Source organism: Phascolarctos cinereus, unplaced genomic scaffold, assembly GCF_003287225.1.
Source record: "Phascolarctos cinereus isolate Bilbo 61053 unplaced genomic scaffold, phaCin_HiC Scaffold_3;HRSCAF=262, whole genome shotgun sequence".
Classification (NCBI taxonomy): Eukaryota; Metazoa; Chordata; class Mammalia; order Diprotodontia; family Phascolarctidae; genus Phascolarctos; species Phascolarctos cinereus.
The window spans coordinates 219,899,040-219,919,272 of NW_027555736.1; the positions used below are offsets into that span (position 1 = coordinate 219,899,040).

The following is a 20,233-nucleotide window of genomic DNA, read 5'->3' on the forward strand; positions in this document are numbered from 1 at the left end:
GCTAGACTGACAGCTTTCTCTTTTTGATTGTAAATGTGTTTAAAAGGAGCCTTTGAAAAATGATCAAGCTATGGCTCCTTATTGGGTTCTTATTTAATTTTAGTTGCAAAAATTCTCATTGTATAAACACAGTTTTTTTCCCCTCTGAGAGTAATTGTGTTTTACATAATACTCATTACTATTAGCACCTTTAAATGGAAGATGTTGTAACACTTTGCATACAATAATTAGTTTTATAGTTATCTATTTTACAAATTGGCAAAGTGAATACTACTTTTTATATATAAAGATGGACACACTGGCAAAATGTGAATGGGGCATGTGCTTTTGAGTTGTTTTTCCAGTAACAGTAATGGATCTGTGCTGATTCATCCATGGTCTCTGGCTAGATTCTCTTTGTGGGCAGTGTTATGCATTTATGGGATAGCTAAATTTAAGGTGGTAGACTTGTGGCTAAGGAACAGAGCAAATTTAATTGGCCCACACAGAGATTGAACCCTAACCATATCCTTCTTAACGTGGTGCTCCAACCAACTTAGATAACCAGCTATAAACTTGTTAAATAAATAGAATAGTGGAACACTATTGAAGATTGTACATTCATTTAGTTGTGGGAGCTGAATAATAATTGAATCTGGTAATATTCTCTGTCATCATGAGAATTAGTATGAATAATGACTTAGCTTACAGATACCTATAAACCTATTGAGAGGTTAAGGGCATTTAAGCTTTATGTATAAAAATATTTAGACTATAGACCTGTGAAAGCATCATTAAAGGAAATAGTTAAAGATTAGAGAGGCCCATAGTCTCTAAACTCTTATAATACTACTATAATATGTGATTTTATATATTTCCTAATCTTGAAAGATCTACAAGAATATCTACATGTTGTGATTCTGCTAATCATAGATTATTCATGTCCCAATGGAGAATATTTGTCAGGAGCCCTTCTTGAATTTACTTTCTACTTTAATACATCAACAATTCTCATGATGTTTTGATGGCAATAATCAATACTAGGTTACACATGGACTCTTATTACATAATCTTGCTTTTACTTACTAATTTCTTTCAAGAACAATTTTCTATTGGCATATTTTCCTTCCATGGTCTTGGCTCAAAGATAACTTTTTTTGGACAATTTAAGTAAAAGCCACTCAGCTGTTTTTAAGTTAGATATGGGGTTCAGGAGATTGGAGAGAGAATGTGTTTTCTGCTCTAAAGAGCAACATAATTTTTTTTGTTTTATTTTGGTTTTTGTTGGCACAAATTACTTTAAACTGGATGAACTTTAAAGGCTGAAATTTTCCGTGACTTTAGCCCTCACTTGAGGGAAGAATCTCCTGACTTGACTTAGGAAAAATATGTCATTTGGAAATTTTCAGGACTTGGGAGCAGCAAACACATATAGAATCACAGAATTCTTAATATTTTAAAGGACCTTATTGAGTATATCTAGTCCATTGCTTGTTCTAATTCAGGAATCTCCTTTACAACAGTATCCTTTATTAACACTGTCAGTAAATAAAATGCTGCCAAAGATTAAATAAACATATTTAATGTATATAAAATGCTCATAGTGGCATAACTATATGTTTTACATGTTTGATAGTTTTGTTACTGTGGCAATGTTCCAAAAGGAAATTTTAGAGATATATGAATACGTGCCTGCCTGCCTCCTTCATTTCTTCCTTCCTTCCTTCCGTGCTTTCTTCCTTCTTCTTCCTTCTCTCCCTCCTTTCCTTTTTTCCTCCCTTCCTCCTCTTTTCTTTTCTTTTCCTTTATTCCTTTTCTCTTTCGAGTCAAAAGGTAGAGAAATTCCAGAAAGAAGGTATCTTGATTCTCTAAACCAAATCATTATTACTTTGATACTCAATGACTTTAATGCAGAGTTGGGCACAACTTTGGGATGATGGCAAAACTTAGATTGGAAAATATAGTTTAGACTTGAGAAATAGAAATAGTACACAAAGATTCAGGAGCCTCATCAAGATATATTTTACTTTCTGAAGGGAGTTGGAAGATTTGGGACATGATGCTCACTGAAGAACATCACAATACTGGAAATTAACTACATATTAACAGACAGAAAATAATTGGTTATTGATAAGGCAGCCCTGCACATGTACAACATATGGCCTGTGGGCCACCTGCCAAAGGATTTTGGGAGGCCTACGAAAAATGTAGGGATGCCACTATGCCCTCTCCTGCTTGTCATGTGACCCACATGGCAACCAACCATCATCAGTCTGTCTCTAGTCTAACCTATCTGCAGCCTGAAGAAGTTGTGCAGGTCTGTTGATAAGGCATTGATATTAGAATCAGCTACATGCTTGCTAATGTTAGTTGCCACTGTCATGGAAGATATTTTCTGTAAGGACCAAAAAGGTAGAAGAATTCCTTTTAGATGATGAGGATCTAGAGGTACCCCTATTTGTTGATGATAAAGAGTTGATTGCATCAAACTCCAGAATGGCACAGAATCTCTTTAGTTAGATTTGTGATTATGTAGAAGAGCTTAATATATAGAAAAAAACCTTGCATATAGAAAAGAATAAATGGATATAAAATACCCATTATGCAAACTATGACATGCAGTTAAATGAGTTAGTATGTTAACACATATCTGAAGCAAGCATTGCACGGGGACAATAAGTTTGTCCCAGAATTTAACAGGAGGACAAGAATAGGCTTGTTTGCATTTAGGAAACTATGTAGTCCTTTTCTTCTTCTTCTTTTTTTTTTATTAATTTATTTTGATTTATCAACAATCACTTCCATATGCTTTTGAGTTTAAAATGTCTCTCCACATTCCTCCTCACCATCCTCCCCAAGACGGTGCACAATCTGATGTAGGCTATACATATACATTCCTATTAAACATATTTTCACATTAGTGGTGTTTAAGTAAAAATTAGAACCTATAGGAGGAACCACCAGAAAGAGGAAACAAAACTCAACATAAAAGATAAAAAAAATAACAAATAGTATGCTTCAATCTGCATTCAAATTCCGTAGTTCTTTCTTTGGATGTGGATAGCATTTTCCATCACGAGGCCTTTGAAGATGTCTTAGATCCTTGTATTGCTGGGATGGGTTAAGTTGATCAATATTAGTCATCTCACAACGTGTATGCAGCCCATCAGTAATTTTTTTTTAATGGAAAGGTGCACATATTAATAACAATTTTTTTCTTTAAGATTTAAATATTCCTTGGGGATTTTCCATTAAGGCACTGTGCTGTTGCTATGATTTTAAACGTCTTTAAAGACAATATGAATGCCATAGCTGAGCTCGTGATAGCTTTCTATGTAAATAGCTTTTAAAAAGAAATGGGCTCTATATAGGCAAAATAACCAGTGAAATAGATTCATTGGCATTTCATTTCCTCCCTCTTTCAAAAATGCTCTTATTAGGTCAGTTTTTAATATAGTTCTGAATAGCTTGATCTCAGGAAATGGGCCCCAAAGCCTAATGCCAGTGCAAGAAGGATAGTAAATGAACTAAGATTTTTAAGAAAATGAGCTGTATTTTCTGTTTAATGTCTTAAGTAAAGGCTTCTTCTTGAGTACCACCTGTTCTTTTGTGAAGCATCGTTGAGTTGTCCCATTGTACCTTTGCAATATCCTGATTTAGATTTGCTTTCCTTCTTTCTCTTTAATATAAGATAAAAATAAATATGGTAGATCAAGGTGATTGAACATTATGGGGCTGGCATGTTTATGTACGTATGTGCAGATGCAAGGAACGTCAGGAACCAGGAATTGTATTGAAAGATGGCTATGATTTTTCTAATGAGCATGAGAGAAATTTAGTATCTTCATTGTAATTTCCCTTAGTTCCTAGTATAGCATGCCCTGCATACAATTATTTTCAAGAATTATTGATTCTTTTATGAATAACATGGAAACAGTGGTACATCTCGTTAAAAAAAGGAGTTACTTTTTTTTTTTAAAGGTGTGAAGTAGTGTTCCAGGGTAAAGAGAAAACTTAGGCATTGTAGTGTAACATTTTCCAGGCTGGTTCCTGTTTGTATGTTCCACGTGATAATGACTTGGTCTACAGAGAAAATGTTGATACTAGTGATTGTTTTTTCATTACATATCAAAAGTACTTAATATGTATAACAGTTTGGAAGTATACAAAAACCTACTTAATTTTGTTTGGTTTGCTCCACAATTTTCCCTATCTCCTTGATTTCAAGGACATTCTTAGACTTCTCCCTTCTCACCGGAGTAACATTCGTGAGATCCTCAAATATGTTTCAAGTTCAGGAGTATTCTGTCCTAAATTAATTTGAGAAATGCTAGTATAGTGGCCTCTTTGCTGTTGTACAAACAGGACACTCCACTTTTGGCCCTGAGCATTTTTTTTTACTTTCTCCTATGCATCGAATGCTCTTCCTCCTCATATTTGCCTGCAGCTTTCCCGGGCTTCCTAATTGTCCCAGCTAAAATCCCATCTGCTAGAGGAAGCCTTTTGCAATTCCTCTTAATTTCAAGGCTTGCCTTCCCTTTCTTTTTTTACTTTCAATTTATCATGTATGTAGCTTGCTTATACATATTTTTTTGTTGTCTCCCCCATTACATTGTGAGTTTCCTGAGGACAGGGACTACCTTTTGACTCTTTTCGTATCCTCAGCCCTTAGCAGAGTATCTGGCACAAAGTAGACACCTAGTAAGTGTTTTTTGTTTATTTTTTAGAAAGGATCCATGCAAGAAGTATTAGAAGGATTAGGAAACAGAAATGAAGGAATATGGGTAGGTAGATAAATAGATAGAGAGGTAGATAGAAAGAATATTAAATGCTTACTATGTACTAGGTGATGTTTTAAGCACTAGGAAATACAAGTACAAACATGTGAGATAGTCCATGACCTCAAGGAATTTACATCCTAATGGGAGAAGACAAAATAAAGGGGTATTAGAAAGAAGAGGGGATGACCCACTAGGAGGACTCCAGGGATATGAGAGACTTCACATTAAGAGTTTTAGATTAGATGGTAAAGCATTAGGAAGAGCAAAATATCAGAGATATAAATTTTTTTGTAAGTTATAGATATTATAAGTTATAGATATATAGACACATTTTATAAGTTATAGATCAGGAAGTAATTATATTTTTTAAAAAATTAAATGTAGAATTCCTTGAAATAGAGAACTATAATAGGACATTTAAAATATAAACTGATTAAGAAAAAAAATTCCAAGTAACCTTTGTGGAATACTCAAGACTTGCCCAAAGATAAATTATGAAAAAAAAATCATATCTCTTTTGAAAAAAAATCTTTCATTCCCCATTTAGTCTGCTTCTTTTTCTTACCACTCCATCCCCAACCCCACTGAGGAGCAAAGGGTTTGACTCAGAACACTAGGGTACCAAGTTGTGGATGAGCTGGGGAGAAATGAAAACCTAGTCACAGGCAAAAGGGAGGCACTGTGGATGAACTCTATATCCCAGATACGTAGGGATCATAGGGTCATCATTTTAGGAACCTTAGAGGTCATTTAGGCTAATCCCCTGATTTTGTCATAGATGAGAAACTGAAGCCCAGAGAGTTGAAATGAATTGCCCAAGCTCCCATGGTAAGTGGTATATCTTGGATTTGAACTCAGGTCCACTAATTTCCAACCTTTGTTCCTTCTTTCCTTGATTACTTCCTTTATGGCCAAGGCAACAATCTCTTTTATGCCAGCACCAGAGACCGTGTCCTGGAGAAACTACTGCGCTCTGGCTTTGCTCTCCCACAGCCCTCCCTCACTTAATCCATTCACTTGCATGTCATGGCGTCACCTTCCTGATGTGAGGGGCCTCTTTGAGAACAAAGGACAAACAACAGCAACCTTATTAGTGACAGCTCCTTTTGTAACACTATTCCAGGAAAGGCCCAGCCATGCTGTACTTTCTTCCTTCCTCTGTAAGCACCTCCTCCATGAGTTTCTTCCCTAACTGCTTCCCCCTCTGTATGTGTCCCCTGCAGTTCTGGAACCAAGAATGATCCAATCAATTCGGCCATTCTGCCATTATTCCTGGATGGAGTGTGTCATTCTGATTCCTCGCAGCACCACTCAGCATACCTGTAATTTTCCTGAGCAATACATCCCTCTCTAGTTCCCACTTCTCTTTGTATACTATATATTCCCCCGTTAAAAGGTAAGGTCCATAAGGATAGGGCCTGTCTTTGCTTTTGTATTTGTATCCTCATCCTTTGATCTAGTGCTTAACACATAGTAAGGGTTTAATGCATTTTAAAAAATTATTCCTTCAAGATCATAACTCTTTTTACTCTACCATACTATGTCTTGGGTCAGGGATGGGGAGATCAGAAGAATGGGGAAGGGAAGCTGTTTACTAGCTGGATGGGGAAAGAGGGACTTATGATCAGGTGTGAAGAAGTTGATTACTGATGTCTATCCCTTAGCTCCCAACTAACAGCAAATTACTGTTTATATGAGGGAAAGACAACCAGATGACACACTATGTATTTGTTGTTTTTCAGTTGTTTTCAGCTGTGTTTGACTCTTTTTTTTAACCTTATTTAGGGTTTTATTGGCAAGGATACTGGAGAGGTTTTCCATTTCCTTCTCTAGCTCATCTTACAGATGAGGAAACTGAGGCAAACAGGGTTAAGTGACTTGCCCAGGGTCACACAGCTAGTAAGTGTTATGTGTCTGAGGCCGGATTTGAACTCAGGTCCTCCTGAATCCAGGGCCAGTGCTCTATCCACTGCGCCATCTAGCCACCCCCCCCCCCAAAAAAAAGTATCATTAAGGTTAGGTTATCATCATTATTTTGTTTTTTTTTTGCATATGTGTTCTGATCCTAATAGGTATGGGAGTTACAGAGTTTCTGGGAACATGACAGTGTTTATATACATTCCAGAATACACAGTCAGCATGCCCTAGCTGTTTTACGTGTATGTCTCATCTAAGAGCAACAATATTATGGACTTTCAGGGTAGCAGCAATTTTTCTTACTATATATTTCTCTGCATGAACTTTGTAATTTTAGCCATATGTATTAGTCAACAAGCCTTTATTAAGCACTAAGTGTTAAGTCCTATGCTAAACACTGAGGATACAAACAAAGTCAAAAACAAGGTCCCAGCCCTCAAGGGGCTCACATTTTGTTGGGGGATGACAGTAAACCAATAACTGTTTTAATATACATGCAAGAAATAAATAGGTAAATGGAAGGCAGTCTCAGAGGGAAGGCACTGGGGTGGGATGGAATGGACCAGGAAAGTCATCTTGCAGCAGGTCAGATTTGAAATGAGTCTTTACATAGACCAGGGAGGCCAGGAGGTGGAGGTGAAACAGGAGAGCCTTCTTGGCCTGAGGGACAGCCAATGAAAAACCACAATGTCAGGAGATGGAATATTTTGCCTGAGGAACTATAAAAAGGCTGATTCTAGGTCAGAGGATATGAGGAGAGGAGTAAAATGTGAAAAGACTGGAAAGGGAGGAAAGGGCCAGGTTGTGATGGGCTTCAAATACCAAGCAGGATATTTTATATTTGAACTGGAAGGTAGTAAGGAATATGTTTGAGAGTCTTCTTTCCTTTAAAAAGCATTTCTTTTTTGACTTCAACAACCATGGTTTCCCCATAAATGAACAGAAAAAACAGGCAGGCATATGGTCGGGGGTGGGGAGAAGGTACTAGCAGCTAGGGCATCAGGAGGGGTCTCGTCCCATATAGGATATAATGTTTGGGTAGAACTTTGAACGGGAGCAGGCATTCCAAGAGGCAGAGGTGAGAAGGAAGTCAGCCTGTGTAAAAACATGGAGATGAGGGATGGAACTTTGTCTATGGGGAGTAGCAGGTTCAGCTTTGTGGGGCTGACGTGTGCATAAAATACTCCTGACTTGGTGTTTGAGGAGGACTAGCACCTTTGGTGAGGGCTTGCTAAGCCCTTTTCAGGGTTGTTCATCCACCTTTGGTGTCTACCCTAGGTCTTACCTGTGTCACAAGAAATGGTACCATGTGCAGTGGCAACTGCTCGCTAAAATGTCCTGACAGACAGGCAAACCAGGTGGAGGGTACCTGATGGGCCTCAAATCCTTTGGTGGGTTAGTGGGGTGTCTCCCCTAAGCATGTGAAGACGTTGTCTGGCAGAAGGGGAAGATCAGAACAATTCCTTCAAACAACCATGAAGGCAGCTGAAGCAGGCTCTGTGGAGGACTTAGAGCTTGGTTAGACATCAAACACACCAAGTTCATACACTGCATCCTGGGTCATCGCCATTTGTCTTTTGTCTTTGCCACTGAGCTTCAATGACTCTGGGAGAGAGAGAGAGAGAGAGAGAGAGAGAGAGAGAGAGAGAGAGAGAGAGAGAGAGAGAGAGAGAGAGAGAGAGAGAGAGAGAGAGAGAGAGAGGGCGCTAATGAATTTGTGCAACTCTGCCTCTCTTAAATACAATTTATACACAAGTCAAGATATCACCCTGTGGTGTCATTGGTCCTCCTCAAAAAGAAAGGACAAGCAACAATAACAACAACAACCACAACAACCATGACACAAAAGTCTCCTTATCCTTGAAGTTTATTCTTGCACTGAATTTGTCACACTGGAAGTACACTCAACTCTTTCCTTTAATTGGCTGATTGCTTCCAGAATCTCCATTTTAAGGAAACTGGCCATTCTTCACTGTATGTGAGTCTCTCTCTGGGATGCCCCACCCCTTCTTTTTCAGCTGACTTTCATGTGTTTTCCTCTATTAGAATGTAAGCTCCTCGAGGGCAGGTATTGCATTTCTTTTTGCTTATATTAAATGCCCAGTGTTTAGGATTATGCCTGTCACAGAGTAAATTCTTAATAAATGCTTTTTGATTTGATTTAATTTGTATAATAAATCTGGAAATGTAGGTTGGGTCTAAGTTGTGAAGGACTTGAAATGCTTAACCAGAAGAGTTTGCATTCTATCCTAGAAGTAATAGAGAGCCACTAGAATGTTTTTGAGCAGAGGAATGCTCTTACACCCTTACAGACGTCTGGAGGTTGAATCAGAGAAGGAAGCTATTTAAGGAAGAGTAATCAGTTAGGAGGCTATTGCTAAGTGTAAGTGAGGTGGACCAAAATGGGGGTAGTGTCAGTAGATCAGTCAGTGGAAAAATGCAAGAGATGTGATAAAGGTTGAAATGGCAAGATCTGGCAAGTGATTGATTACATGATGGGAGTGAGAGGGACGTCAAGGCTGACTCTGAAGTTGTGAATCGGGGTACCTGGAAGGGTGGTAAGATGGTAGATCCTTCAGGAGAAATAAGCAAGTTCAGAAGAGGAGTGGATTTTGGATGACGGCTAATGAGTTCTGTTTTGGACATGTCGATATGAAATGCTTAAATAGGTAGGTGGTGAGGCAGAACTGGTACTTAGGTGAGAGGCTAGGTATATAAGTCTAGGAGTTATCTGGATAGAGATAATTGAACCCACGGGATCTGTAAGGTCATTAAGAGAGATTGGAGAGATCTTAGAATCTTGTAATTGTGAGATTGATTTTTGGAGCAGAAAAGTACATTTCATCATATTATCTTCTAGCCTGTTGGTTTTTTTTCCCCTTTTGGATCCTGATTCTTCCATCCAGTGTATTAGCTATTCTACTTTGTTTTGTGCTGCCTGTAAATTTGATGAGCAGTTTATAGGTATGTCTTTATCTAACTCGTTGGCATAAACAGCACAGGGCCAATTGTATATACCTGAAGCATTCCACTAGAGATGTCCTCCACCTTGAAAATCAAATCATTAATAAGCAGCTACGGGCCATTCAGCCAGTTCCAAATACTCCTAAATGTATTTTAACTCATCCTATGTCTCTATATTTTTTCTACAAAAATAGCATTAGATACTTTGACAGATGCTTTACAGAAATCAGGTTGCCTTGTATATATGGGGTTCCTGTGATCTACCAGTCTATTAAACTGTTAAAAAAAGGAAGTAAGATTTGCCTGTCATGGCTTGTTTTTGGGAAGCTGTGCTAGCTTTTTGTGATCAGTGCTTCTTTTTTAGTTACTCAATGACCATCCCTTTAGTAATGTTTTAGAATGTTATTAGGAATTGAAGTCAAGCTCACTGACCTGTAGTTTAAAGCCTGGTCTCTTATCTGTCTCCTTTTTTTTTTTATCTGCCTCCTGTTTTGAAAATTGGGACAATTTTTTTTTATCAATCTCCTTTTTTTTTTTTAATTGGGACAGTATTTTTCCTCTTTAAGTCTTGTGGAACTTCTTCCAACTCTCCATGATATGTCAAAGACAAATGACATTAGTTCACATAAGTCACGTACCAGTTAAGTCAGTAACAAAAGGTGCATCAAAGACAAACTTCATTCACTTTGCAATTTTGACTGGTGTTGTTTGTTTTTGGTTATTTGATGATATGGATTGACTATATTGGGAATTAACATAAATATTTAAGAGTAGGAACCATCCATGTAGGAGGTATCTTAGAATACTGGAATTAGAATCAGAATGACCTGAATTTGAATAATCCCTCCTCAGACACTAGCTGTGTCACCTTGGGCAAGTCATTTAATATCTCTGGGTCTTACTTTCCTCATCAGTGAAGTGGGGATAATAATAACGCCTATCTCACTGGGTCATTGTGAAGATCAAAATGAAATAACATATGTAAAATGATTTATGAACCTTACATGTTAGCCACTATTATTGTTGTTGTTGTTACATTTGTTTAAAAAATCTATTCCAGGGGCCTTTGACTTTTAACTTCCAAGTTTCTTAGTTTCTGAACCCCCTCTCTTGACTCCAGATCCCCTGGCTTATTTTTACACTCCTGCTTTTGGTGACTGATACTAGAGGGTGTAAGAATAGATTAGTTAGTGATCATTGTATGGCAAAGTTAATTAGAAAATACTTTATAGAGGAGGGGGGTGTTGAGCTAGTCTTTGAAGTATTTGGATTAGCAAAGAGGAGGGCCAAAGAAATTCCAACTAGACTGAACAGTAAGATCGAGGGCATAGAGGAAGAAACCAGCTCTGATCACGTGAGGGAGACAGTGATAAATTTGACCTGTTAGAAGAGATGAATCGGATTGAGGAGTAAAAGATGTGAGATGGGGCCAGTTGATGGAGGGCTTTAAATGGATAAATACAGTAATTGATGAAATATTAGAATGAATACTATTCACTAAATTTATAACTCATGAATTTGCACCATATAAACGTTAATTTCTAAAGGGAAAAAGGTTGAAGTGGAGTTGGGAAAAATAGGAAAATCTTGTTGCCAGTGATCGTTAATTCCTTGACTTGACTCCATAAAAAGAAATGGATTCTAAACCATGCAAGAAAAACAGGTTAGAGCTGGAGAAGTGTGATGAATAGGTAAAATAGGAGAAGCCTGGGTGTTTATATGTTTGGTAATGCAAGTAGATACGCATGAATGAAGAATATATGTGACAAGGAGCATCCATAATAATTTTTTGAGAAAGTGCTCAAAGATTTAAGGTCAAAAATATTCTTTGTAGGATGCAGAAAAGGAGAAGACAAGCAAAACTAGGTTATTTATGCTATATGAAAAATACGAGAAGTAACAAAAATCAGAATAAGTTAATGCTATCTCAGAATTATAAGGGGATAAAAAAGGCTTTTTATTCAGGCACTTGAAGGGTAACATATTTCCCTTTGGTTTTTGTTTTGCTTATTTATGGAAACTTTTAATTTTTTTCTCGTTTAAAATGCACTGTATAATTATCTGCCTCCTTTGAAAAATCTGTGCCCTTTTAAAATCATGTTCACTTTTGGATATATCTCTCCTTTCCTCACCCAGTAATCCTTTCTTTGTAACAAGGATTTAAAAAGAGAAAGGAGAAAAAAGTTTAGCCAAACCAACACATCAATTACCTTTGACTGGGTCTGCATGCCCCTAATCTTCCACTTCTGCAGTGGAGAGGGAGGCACTTTTCTTGACTCTTCTTTAAGACTGAACTTGGTCATTATAATTACGCAGCACTCAGATTTGCCTTCTTGTTTCCCCACCCCATACCCCATCTTTTTTTTTTTTGTTATTGTAGGAATAGGAATTGGATTGGTATACATAATTCCCAGGTGAAGAAACTCATTGCAGGTTGGCACCTTCTCTGTTACTTGTAGTCTTAAAGAGCTGCCTAGAGGAAAGGCTAAGTGTCCTGTCTTGGTTCTCATAGTCAGTATGTGTCAGCTGGCTTCAAGGCCATCTCTTTATCATACCATGCTGCTTCTTATGAGCTGTTGTAATGATTATGTGTATTTTTTTTTGCTTTTACTTCTTCACTACATCAATTCATGTAAGTTTTCTCATGCTACTCTGATAATACATATTTGCTCTTTCATATGACAGAGTCATATTCCATGCATTCATTTAACCCATTCCCCAGTTCTTTGCTTCTGCAAAAATACTGCTCTGAATATTTCAGTATATGTAGCACCTTTCTCCCCTCCCTGTTTGGAATCTCCTTGATATCTCTGGGTCAAAGGATATGGACATTTTAGTTGCTTTCTTAGCATAATTCCACATTGTTTTCCAGGTCCAGCAAAAGCATAGCTATCTTTATGTAGCCCCTCCAACATTGACAGCGTCCATCTTTTGTCATTAAGCATTAAAACAGTGTCTCTGCCAAGAAAAGCCAATGGGGTCACAGAGAATCAGACATAACCAAAAAACAGCTCAGGTGTGTTGCTCAAGCAGTGGCCCTTGTTTGATACCTCTGCTCCACAGAGCTACAGTTAAAAGGTGCAAGACTCGCTTCATCTAATGGAAGCCTCAAACAATTGAGGAGCCCTGACCAGTACTCGTGGGAACTCCAGCATTTAGTCTGTATTTTTGCCTTTCATCATGTTGGGATAAACTCAAGAAACCTCATGTGAGCAAGAAATGTGGAGACCCACTCTGGAACAATGTCTGGAAGCCAGACATTTTTATCTAACTTATATAACATGAACAAGTAAAAATTGGTTTACAAAAAAAAGTTGCAAGTTAAAAGTGGTGACTATTATAAAGGAACCTGACTGAAAAGAGAGGAGATAGGGTCAGCCTTGTGATTTTTCTTGATGGCCTCAGCGAGGGTGGTGCAAATGTTGTATTTTGGGGCAGTGCTTTGTGTGGTGCTGTGTTCGTGACTAGGACAGCTTCAAAACAGACACAATAGATATGAAAATAACTAGACCAGAAAAGATTCCATGAGGAAGGATGGAATAAACTGTGGTAGCTTCAGCTGACAGGAGTTGTGATCTGTGCTATATGACAGATGGTAGCATAAGTATTAGTCATGTTGTCCATTCCAATGGCTGGTGGGTCCCATTACATTCCCACCAGTACCCTTCAGTCTACTTCTTTGGCCTGGGGCTCTTTGTAAACTAGAGCAAGGTCAGCCTTCAGTCTGTCTGCAACTGAACTCACTTTTATCTCCACCAGCACCAGGTGATATAATAGGGTAGGTCTTTGACTCATCAGTGTCTTCCTAATCTTTTTCCATATTGCTGGCTCTGCTTATAAGTTATTCACTAGAATATCAAAAAATCTTCATTCCACCACGTCCAATATGGAAAAGTTTTGTTTTTTCTCCCCATGTTACACCTTTAACTTTTAATTCCTTCTAGGCCTGTGAAATCACAGAAACTTTTCTGTCTCTTGAAAATACTACATCCCTGGTGATACTCTCTAGTGCTGGAATTCCTTTTTTCGTTTTCATTCCCTAATACCTGGAAGTGGGGATGAGGTGGGAGAGGTTAGCATGCTTCTTGTTCCTCATTACCATTTTCAGAACCTCTATGAGTTTTTATCCAGTAACCTCTCCATTCACACATATAACCTTATTCAGATTCTAATGACCTCTCTGCTGACCCCCCAGGTCATTCTCTCCTTTTTCCTTAAGGAGTTCAATAACTAGCTCATAATAATTTTTACCCCAGGTCTTACTCTGTCTTTCTGGAATTCGATTTACTGTTGATGTCCCTTCAAATATTTTTGCAGCCAGTTTATCAATTTCAGTTCTAAAGATCTGTCTTGTTACATCACTCACCTTAGCCACATACAGGGATGGTCCTATCTTTGGTTATGTCATCAGCCATAAGGATTCCACTTTCATTGTCCATAACTCTGAAATTTCTCCCTCTGATCTTGAGCTTCTGTCTTCTCTGGATTTCTGTTCAGTTTTCACTGCAGCCCCTTGCTGCTTTGCCAAGCTCTGGATTTATTTTCCTTTCTTTAAAATCTTGACCTTTTAGTTAATCAGTTCAAACTTACACCATCCTTGACCTTTGAAACCCTTCCCTTGTTGTCTCATTACCGATCATCCCTTTGGAAAGTCCTCCTGCAGACTGCTCCCACAATCCATCTTGCTGGTTCCTGCTTGAGTGCTGTTGTACCTTGCTGCGGAGAATTGTGCAGCTGTGTTGACTGGGTCTACTAACAGTTTGTTTTCCAGTCTTAACTAGGCCCTCATCTTTTAACAGCCCTTCACTGCTTCCTCAGTCATTAGTTCTCTTCCCCATTCTCACCTTACTACCAGTTCCTGCCAAATCACTTTGCTTTTTAGAATTTGTATGTATCTTGCATTTTTTAAAAAACTGAGAACATGCTGTATTTTCTTAGTATAACATAAGCTTCTTGAGGAGAGGGCCGATATTACATCTCTTAGAAATTTGTATCTTGGACATGCCAGCGCAATGCCTGGCCTATAGGAGGTGCTCAGTATGTATATGTTTGCTGACTTGTTTTCCACCTTACGATTTTCCTTCTTATCCTAGCTACACTGATTTTATTCCCGCAGATTATCAGAATCTAAGTAAGTTAGAAACTTACTACTAGTCAGAGTTGTCAGATTATTAATCAGATTAGGTAACTAATTGAGTCACCTTTATTTATTTTCCTCTAATTTTAAATGCTTTTTTATGTTTAAGCAGAGTGTTTATCTATAAGATAATGGGACTAATTCCATGTTCCAATGGGTGGAAAAAAGCATGCTAACAATTCTGTCTTAATAATATATGCTTAAGAACCTCAACCAGGAATTAGCCATTCTGATTGTATCTGGTTAGGTTGCTTTTATGTCCATTTACAAACTTACTGCCTAAATAAGTGAACTTTTTACTCGAGTAGGCTCCATTATGTGTAAAATATGTATGTGAAAGATGAAAAGACAATTTTAATGGAAGATAAGTTGAGAAGACCTGGAATCTTCTAATTTAAATGAGCAAACAGAAGAAGAAATCAGAGAACTCTTGCAAAATCATAGTTTATTATTATATTTATGTATTTAGGTGCATGCAATTTCAAATTGTTATTTGTTGTTGAAGACCTAGTTTCTTTTGAATCCATATTTCTTCACACACATTCAGATATATATATATATATGTATATATATATATATATATATATATATATATATATATTATGTATATATATGTATATACTTACATACACACATACATACATAGGTATAGGTACATATGTATGTATGGATATATACAATGTGTGTGTATAGGTATGCATGTATATGTGTGTGTGTGTGTGTGTGTGTAGCTATAGCATCTCTTGAAAGTGCACTCAGGCTGTAAGAGCTGTGGGCAGGAGCATTCTCCCTTGAAATCTTTTGAAATTCTGAAGTATGTCTAAATTGCTTGCAAGAAAAGATAGAAAATAAAACGTTTTATTTTAATTATTTAAGCAGTACTTAAGCTTAGTCCAACTGAATGTGTAGCTAAACGTAATAATTTCTAGAGAAGAAAAATAAATGATAAAGATTCAGATCAGGAAAGGTTGTTTCTGATGACCACATCTCTAGGAATTGAAAGAAAATTATTTACTGCTTAGTTTGCAGATTGTGTACAACAGAAGTATCCATGTATTCCTAGTCATCTATGCCTTTTCTTAGTAAATACTACTGACTTTAATGCTTGAATATATATGGAACCAAACTCTGATAAATATTCATTTTGTCCTTCAATTCAAGGCTCTGAGGAAACGGGATGCTGAAGCTAGTGAAAATGAGGAATTGATGAAAGCTAAATTCAGACAATCTGAAAGCGAAAAGATTAAGGTAAGAATTTTAAAGCCTTTTTGATTTTTTGAAGAGTACCAACAGTTAGTTAAGACAGTGTCTGCTCAAGACCCGTGTGCTGAGATCATTGGCTGGAAGAAAGCACAGCTCTTATTGAGTTGCGGATGTAGATAGATTCACTTGGTTAGGTAACAATGTCTGTAGTTTGAAGAGTTGCCCTGGTCTCCCAAGCTGATCTTGGGGGAAGATATGCTTGTCTCCTGGTTATCGGGAGCTGCTGCTCTTGTCTGTTTTGTAGTTGAATTAAGCATTACCCTTGCATAGTGAATCAAAGAGTGATTCTGCCTCAGATATAGGAATGGCTCTTTGAAATTTTAGTGCTTTATGTGTATTTTTTAAGCATAGAAGGAAGGTCATTTAATTATGAAAATAAAACAAAAATTCTCAGAAACAACAGGAATTAAAGACTTACTCTGTGCACGACACTGTTCCTAGACACAAGAGATATAAAGAAAAAAATTAAAAGAGCAGTCCATACTCTTAAGGAGCTTTCGTGATTGCTGGGCTTGACTGTAGTTACTGGGAAACATATTTATTCCTATTACCTGAGTTTCTTTTACCTATTACCAGATTTCTTAGTTTGAAAAAGAGTACAGCTATTCATACTTGGTAAACTCTTTGTTGTTGAAGGTTCAGTTGCTTTCATGCTAACTTATCTCAGTGCTCTGGGTTATGTCTGTGAATGTGTGGGTGATATTGCTAAGAAAATCTGAAAACAGGAGCATTTTTACTTTGAACTTAGATTTTGGATTAGCTGCTTTTATGATGATAATGTTGTAAAGAAAGGAGGAGATTAAAGAAATGCATATTAAATGGATTAGTTATAGCAGCCTTTATTCTAATGCCCTTCCATGTGATTAAATTAAAAAAAAAAGTCTTGAGGTTTTTTTTTTTAGTAAGCAATTATTTGTATTTCTCACAAGCAATTTGTTCTTACCTCTAGATTTGGGACATCTTCTGAAAGCTTTTCAGTTTTTTTCCCCCCTCCTCTTATACTATGCCAACAATGATTTAGTTCTCTGTAGTTCCACTGAACCTTCAAATTTCTTTTTTATCCCTTTTTGAAACCTTAGGTTGAGCAGGAGTTGGAAACATCCCGAAGGCTGTTGGCACAGTCAGAAAGCAGTCGAGAATCACTTTTACTTCAGGTAAATCTATGTAAGCTATGAAAATCTTTTACATTAAACTGTGATTGAGTCTCTCTGTACTATTAAGTCCTTTAAAATAGGTGAACAAACAAACACACTTGGTATCCTTAGACTTCTCCCCCTTGAATGTATTAGCATGCATAAGCATATGATGGTTCAAGAAAATTCAGAGTAAGCTGGTAAAAGACATAGGCTCCTACTGTGAGAATGTGTCTTGCTGATTACTGCTCACATTTATTTCTACTTAACATTTCTTCTTGGGATAGGAAATGTAAAAGTAGACTGGATCTATTTGATAAACTTTTCCTGGGAGCTTAATATTATTTCAAGAGGCAGTGAAGAATGAAGGAGGAAGTAAAAGATATAAAATAGACATGTATAAGTTGGGGTAACTTTGAATGCATCACTATGTTAAACTCAACTTTTCAGGTGCCACTTGCCCTCTTTTAAGAAAGATAAGCCTTAATTTTTAAATGTTACATTTTCTAGCCCATTTTTTTCCATAATGAGAATTGGGCTCTTTTTTATATTTAAAATTCAATAACTTTAAATAGCTGTATTAATTTCATTGGGTATGAAATGTGCTTTTCTAATTGCTTTTCTGTCTGTGTTTAATACCAATGGTAATTATACTATATTGTGTTATGAGTTATATATTACATAATATTCCATAAACATTAATGCCAAATGTCATCACTGTAGAAGAGGATTGTTATATCTTAATAGCAAACCTAAAAATATAGTACAAATCCTTGTCATGGTGGACAGTGTTTAAAATGTCAATTGATTTTTCTGTGATACAAAGACCATGTGAAACCAGTGTTACCTTGCAGGGAATTGAAGAAATGGTCCTTACATTCCCTCTTTATTCCCTTTCTTGTTTTCACTTGTTAAAAATTTAAATTGGAAAGTTTATACTTGGTATCCAAGTCTGTGATGGTATCATTAGAACACTGGTCATCACTGATTTGCATTTGTAGAAGTAAGAAATTTAGGTCTTAAGGCTATTTCTGTGCCTATAATTCACCCTTTTTTGATGACCAGTCAAAACTTTTTTTATTATATATTTTACTGTTAATTACTCTACAAGCATTTATTGAGCACCTACTATGTTCCAACACTCTCCTATGTCTCTTGTTCCCTGTTCTATGGAGCTTATGTTCTACTGCAGTATCTGCAAAATAGATATAAGGAAATTTTTGAGGAGGAATAGACAAGTAGCTGGGGTGGGGGTAGAAATCAGGAAAAGTCTTATGTAGAAAGGGGTATTTGAGCTGAATCTTGAAGAAAAGTAGGAATTCTATGAGGCAGAGAGGAGGGGAGCATTTATTTCAGGCAAGGCGGATAGCCATTGCAAAGGCCTGAAGATGGAAGATAGAGTGTCAAGACTGAGAAACAATAAGATGGTCAGTGTGGCTGGACTATAGAATTCACATAAGAGGAGTAACGTATAACAAGGCTGCAAAGATAATTGAAGCGAGGTTGTGAAGAGCCTTGAATGCAAAAAGGAGGAATTTATACTTGATCATAGAGGTGATAGGGAGCCAATAGAATTTTTTTTTGAGTAGGAGAGTGATGTAGTAAGACCTACATTTTAGGGAAACCACTTTATAAGCTCTGATGAGGATGGTTGGGAGCAGGGAAGAGTCTCAGGGCAGAGATGTTATAGAGAAATCTAGAGCAATACAGAGATGTTATACAGAAAGAAATAGGTAGATTTGGCAATTTGGTAGATAAAGGGGGTGAGGGAGAGAGAGCAAGAGCAAGATTGAGAGGGAGAGAGAGAGAGAGAGACGGAGGGGAGAGAGAGAGGGAGGAAGGGGGGAAAGAGCTAACGAGAGAGAGAGAGAGAGAGAGAGAGAGAGAGAGAGAGAGAGAGAGAGAGAGAGAGAGACACACACACAGAGGGAGAGAGAGAGGGAGGAAGGGAGGGGGGAAAGAGTGAGCAAGAGTGAAAATGAGAGAGAGGGAAAGAGAGCAAGAGTGAGAGAGAGAGAGAGAGAGAGAGAGAGAGAGAGAGAGAGAGAGAGAGGGAGAGAGAGAGAGAGAGAGAGAGAGAGAGAGAGAGAGAGAGAGAGAGAAGCAAGCTGAGGCAACTCTGTGGCATAGGTGATAGAATGTTAGACTTGGAATCAAGAAGGTGAGAGCTTGAATCCTACCTCAGATGTTAATTAGCTGTGTAATCCTGGGCAAGTCATTTAGCTTCCGGCATCCTCAGTTTCCTCATCTGTAAAACGAGGAAAATAATAGCAGCTACCTCACCAAGTTGTTCTGAGGATCAAATGAGAGAACACATGTAAAGGACTTGGCAAACACTGAAGTACTGTGTAAGTGCCCACTATTGTTATTATATCATTATTAAGAGTCAAAGATAACATCCCAAGACTGTAAACCCGGATGCTAGCAGGATGGTGGTGCCTTGAATGGTGATAACGAAGTGTTGAAGAGAGGTGGATTTGTGAAGAAAGATGAGTTCTGTTTTGGACATGATGAATTTGAGATGCCGATAGGACAGCTTGTCCAAAATGTTCCCTAGGCAAGTGGTGCTGGTGGGACTGGAACAAAGGAGAGAGACTAGGACTTGGATCTCTGCTTAGAGGTGATGGTTGAATCCATGGGAGACAGGGGGTGGAATACATCTAGTTAAAAGTTATGTTGTGGAAGAGGTTCAAAAAAAGGAGCTGAAAAAGAGTGATTAGACAAGCAGGAGAGACAAGAGAACACCACACTAAAGGTTGCATACGTGTATCTAGTTATGCACATATGACTATAAAATTACACATGCTATACACACATATATAGCATAATGTATACATATTCATTTCAGTAAATATTATATTTTTAGCAAGCAATTTGTTTTCACTGTATGGTTTACTTGCTTTATTTTATGTCTCCTGATAATCCTGTAAGCTAGGTAAAAAAAAAGTATTTATGATTCCTTTTTTATAGATGATGGAGTCAAGACTCATCAAGGTTGAGTGACTCATCCAAGGTCATACAGTTACAGAGCCAGGAATGGAGCCGAGGTCCCCTGACTT

General features: G+C 37.5%; 1 protein-coding gene and 1 pseudogene across 1 annotated transcript in view; one reads left to right on the plus strand and one right to left on the minus strand.

Annotated features, from left to right (window-relative positions):
- The window catches only part of CEP128 (centrosomal protein 128), a 507,255-nt gene that overhangs the window by 88,749 nt on the left and 398,273 nt on the right, over positions 1-20,233 (plus strand). The window contains 2 exon segments of the mRNA XM_020976328.2: positions 15,940-16,026; positions 17,121-17,195. Of these exon segments, the coding sequence (XP_020831987.1) occupies positions 15,940-16,026; positions 17,121-17,195 (162 nt within the window).
- Positions 12,979-13,743, minus strand: LOC144456227 (ribose-phosphate pyrophosphokinase 1-like; annotated as a pseudogene).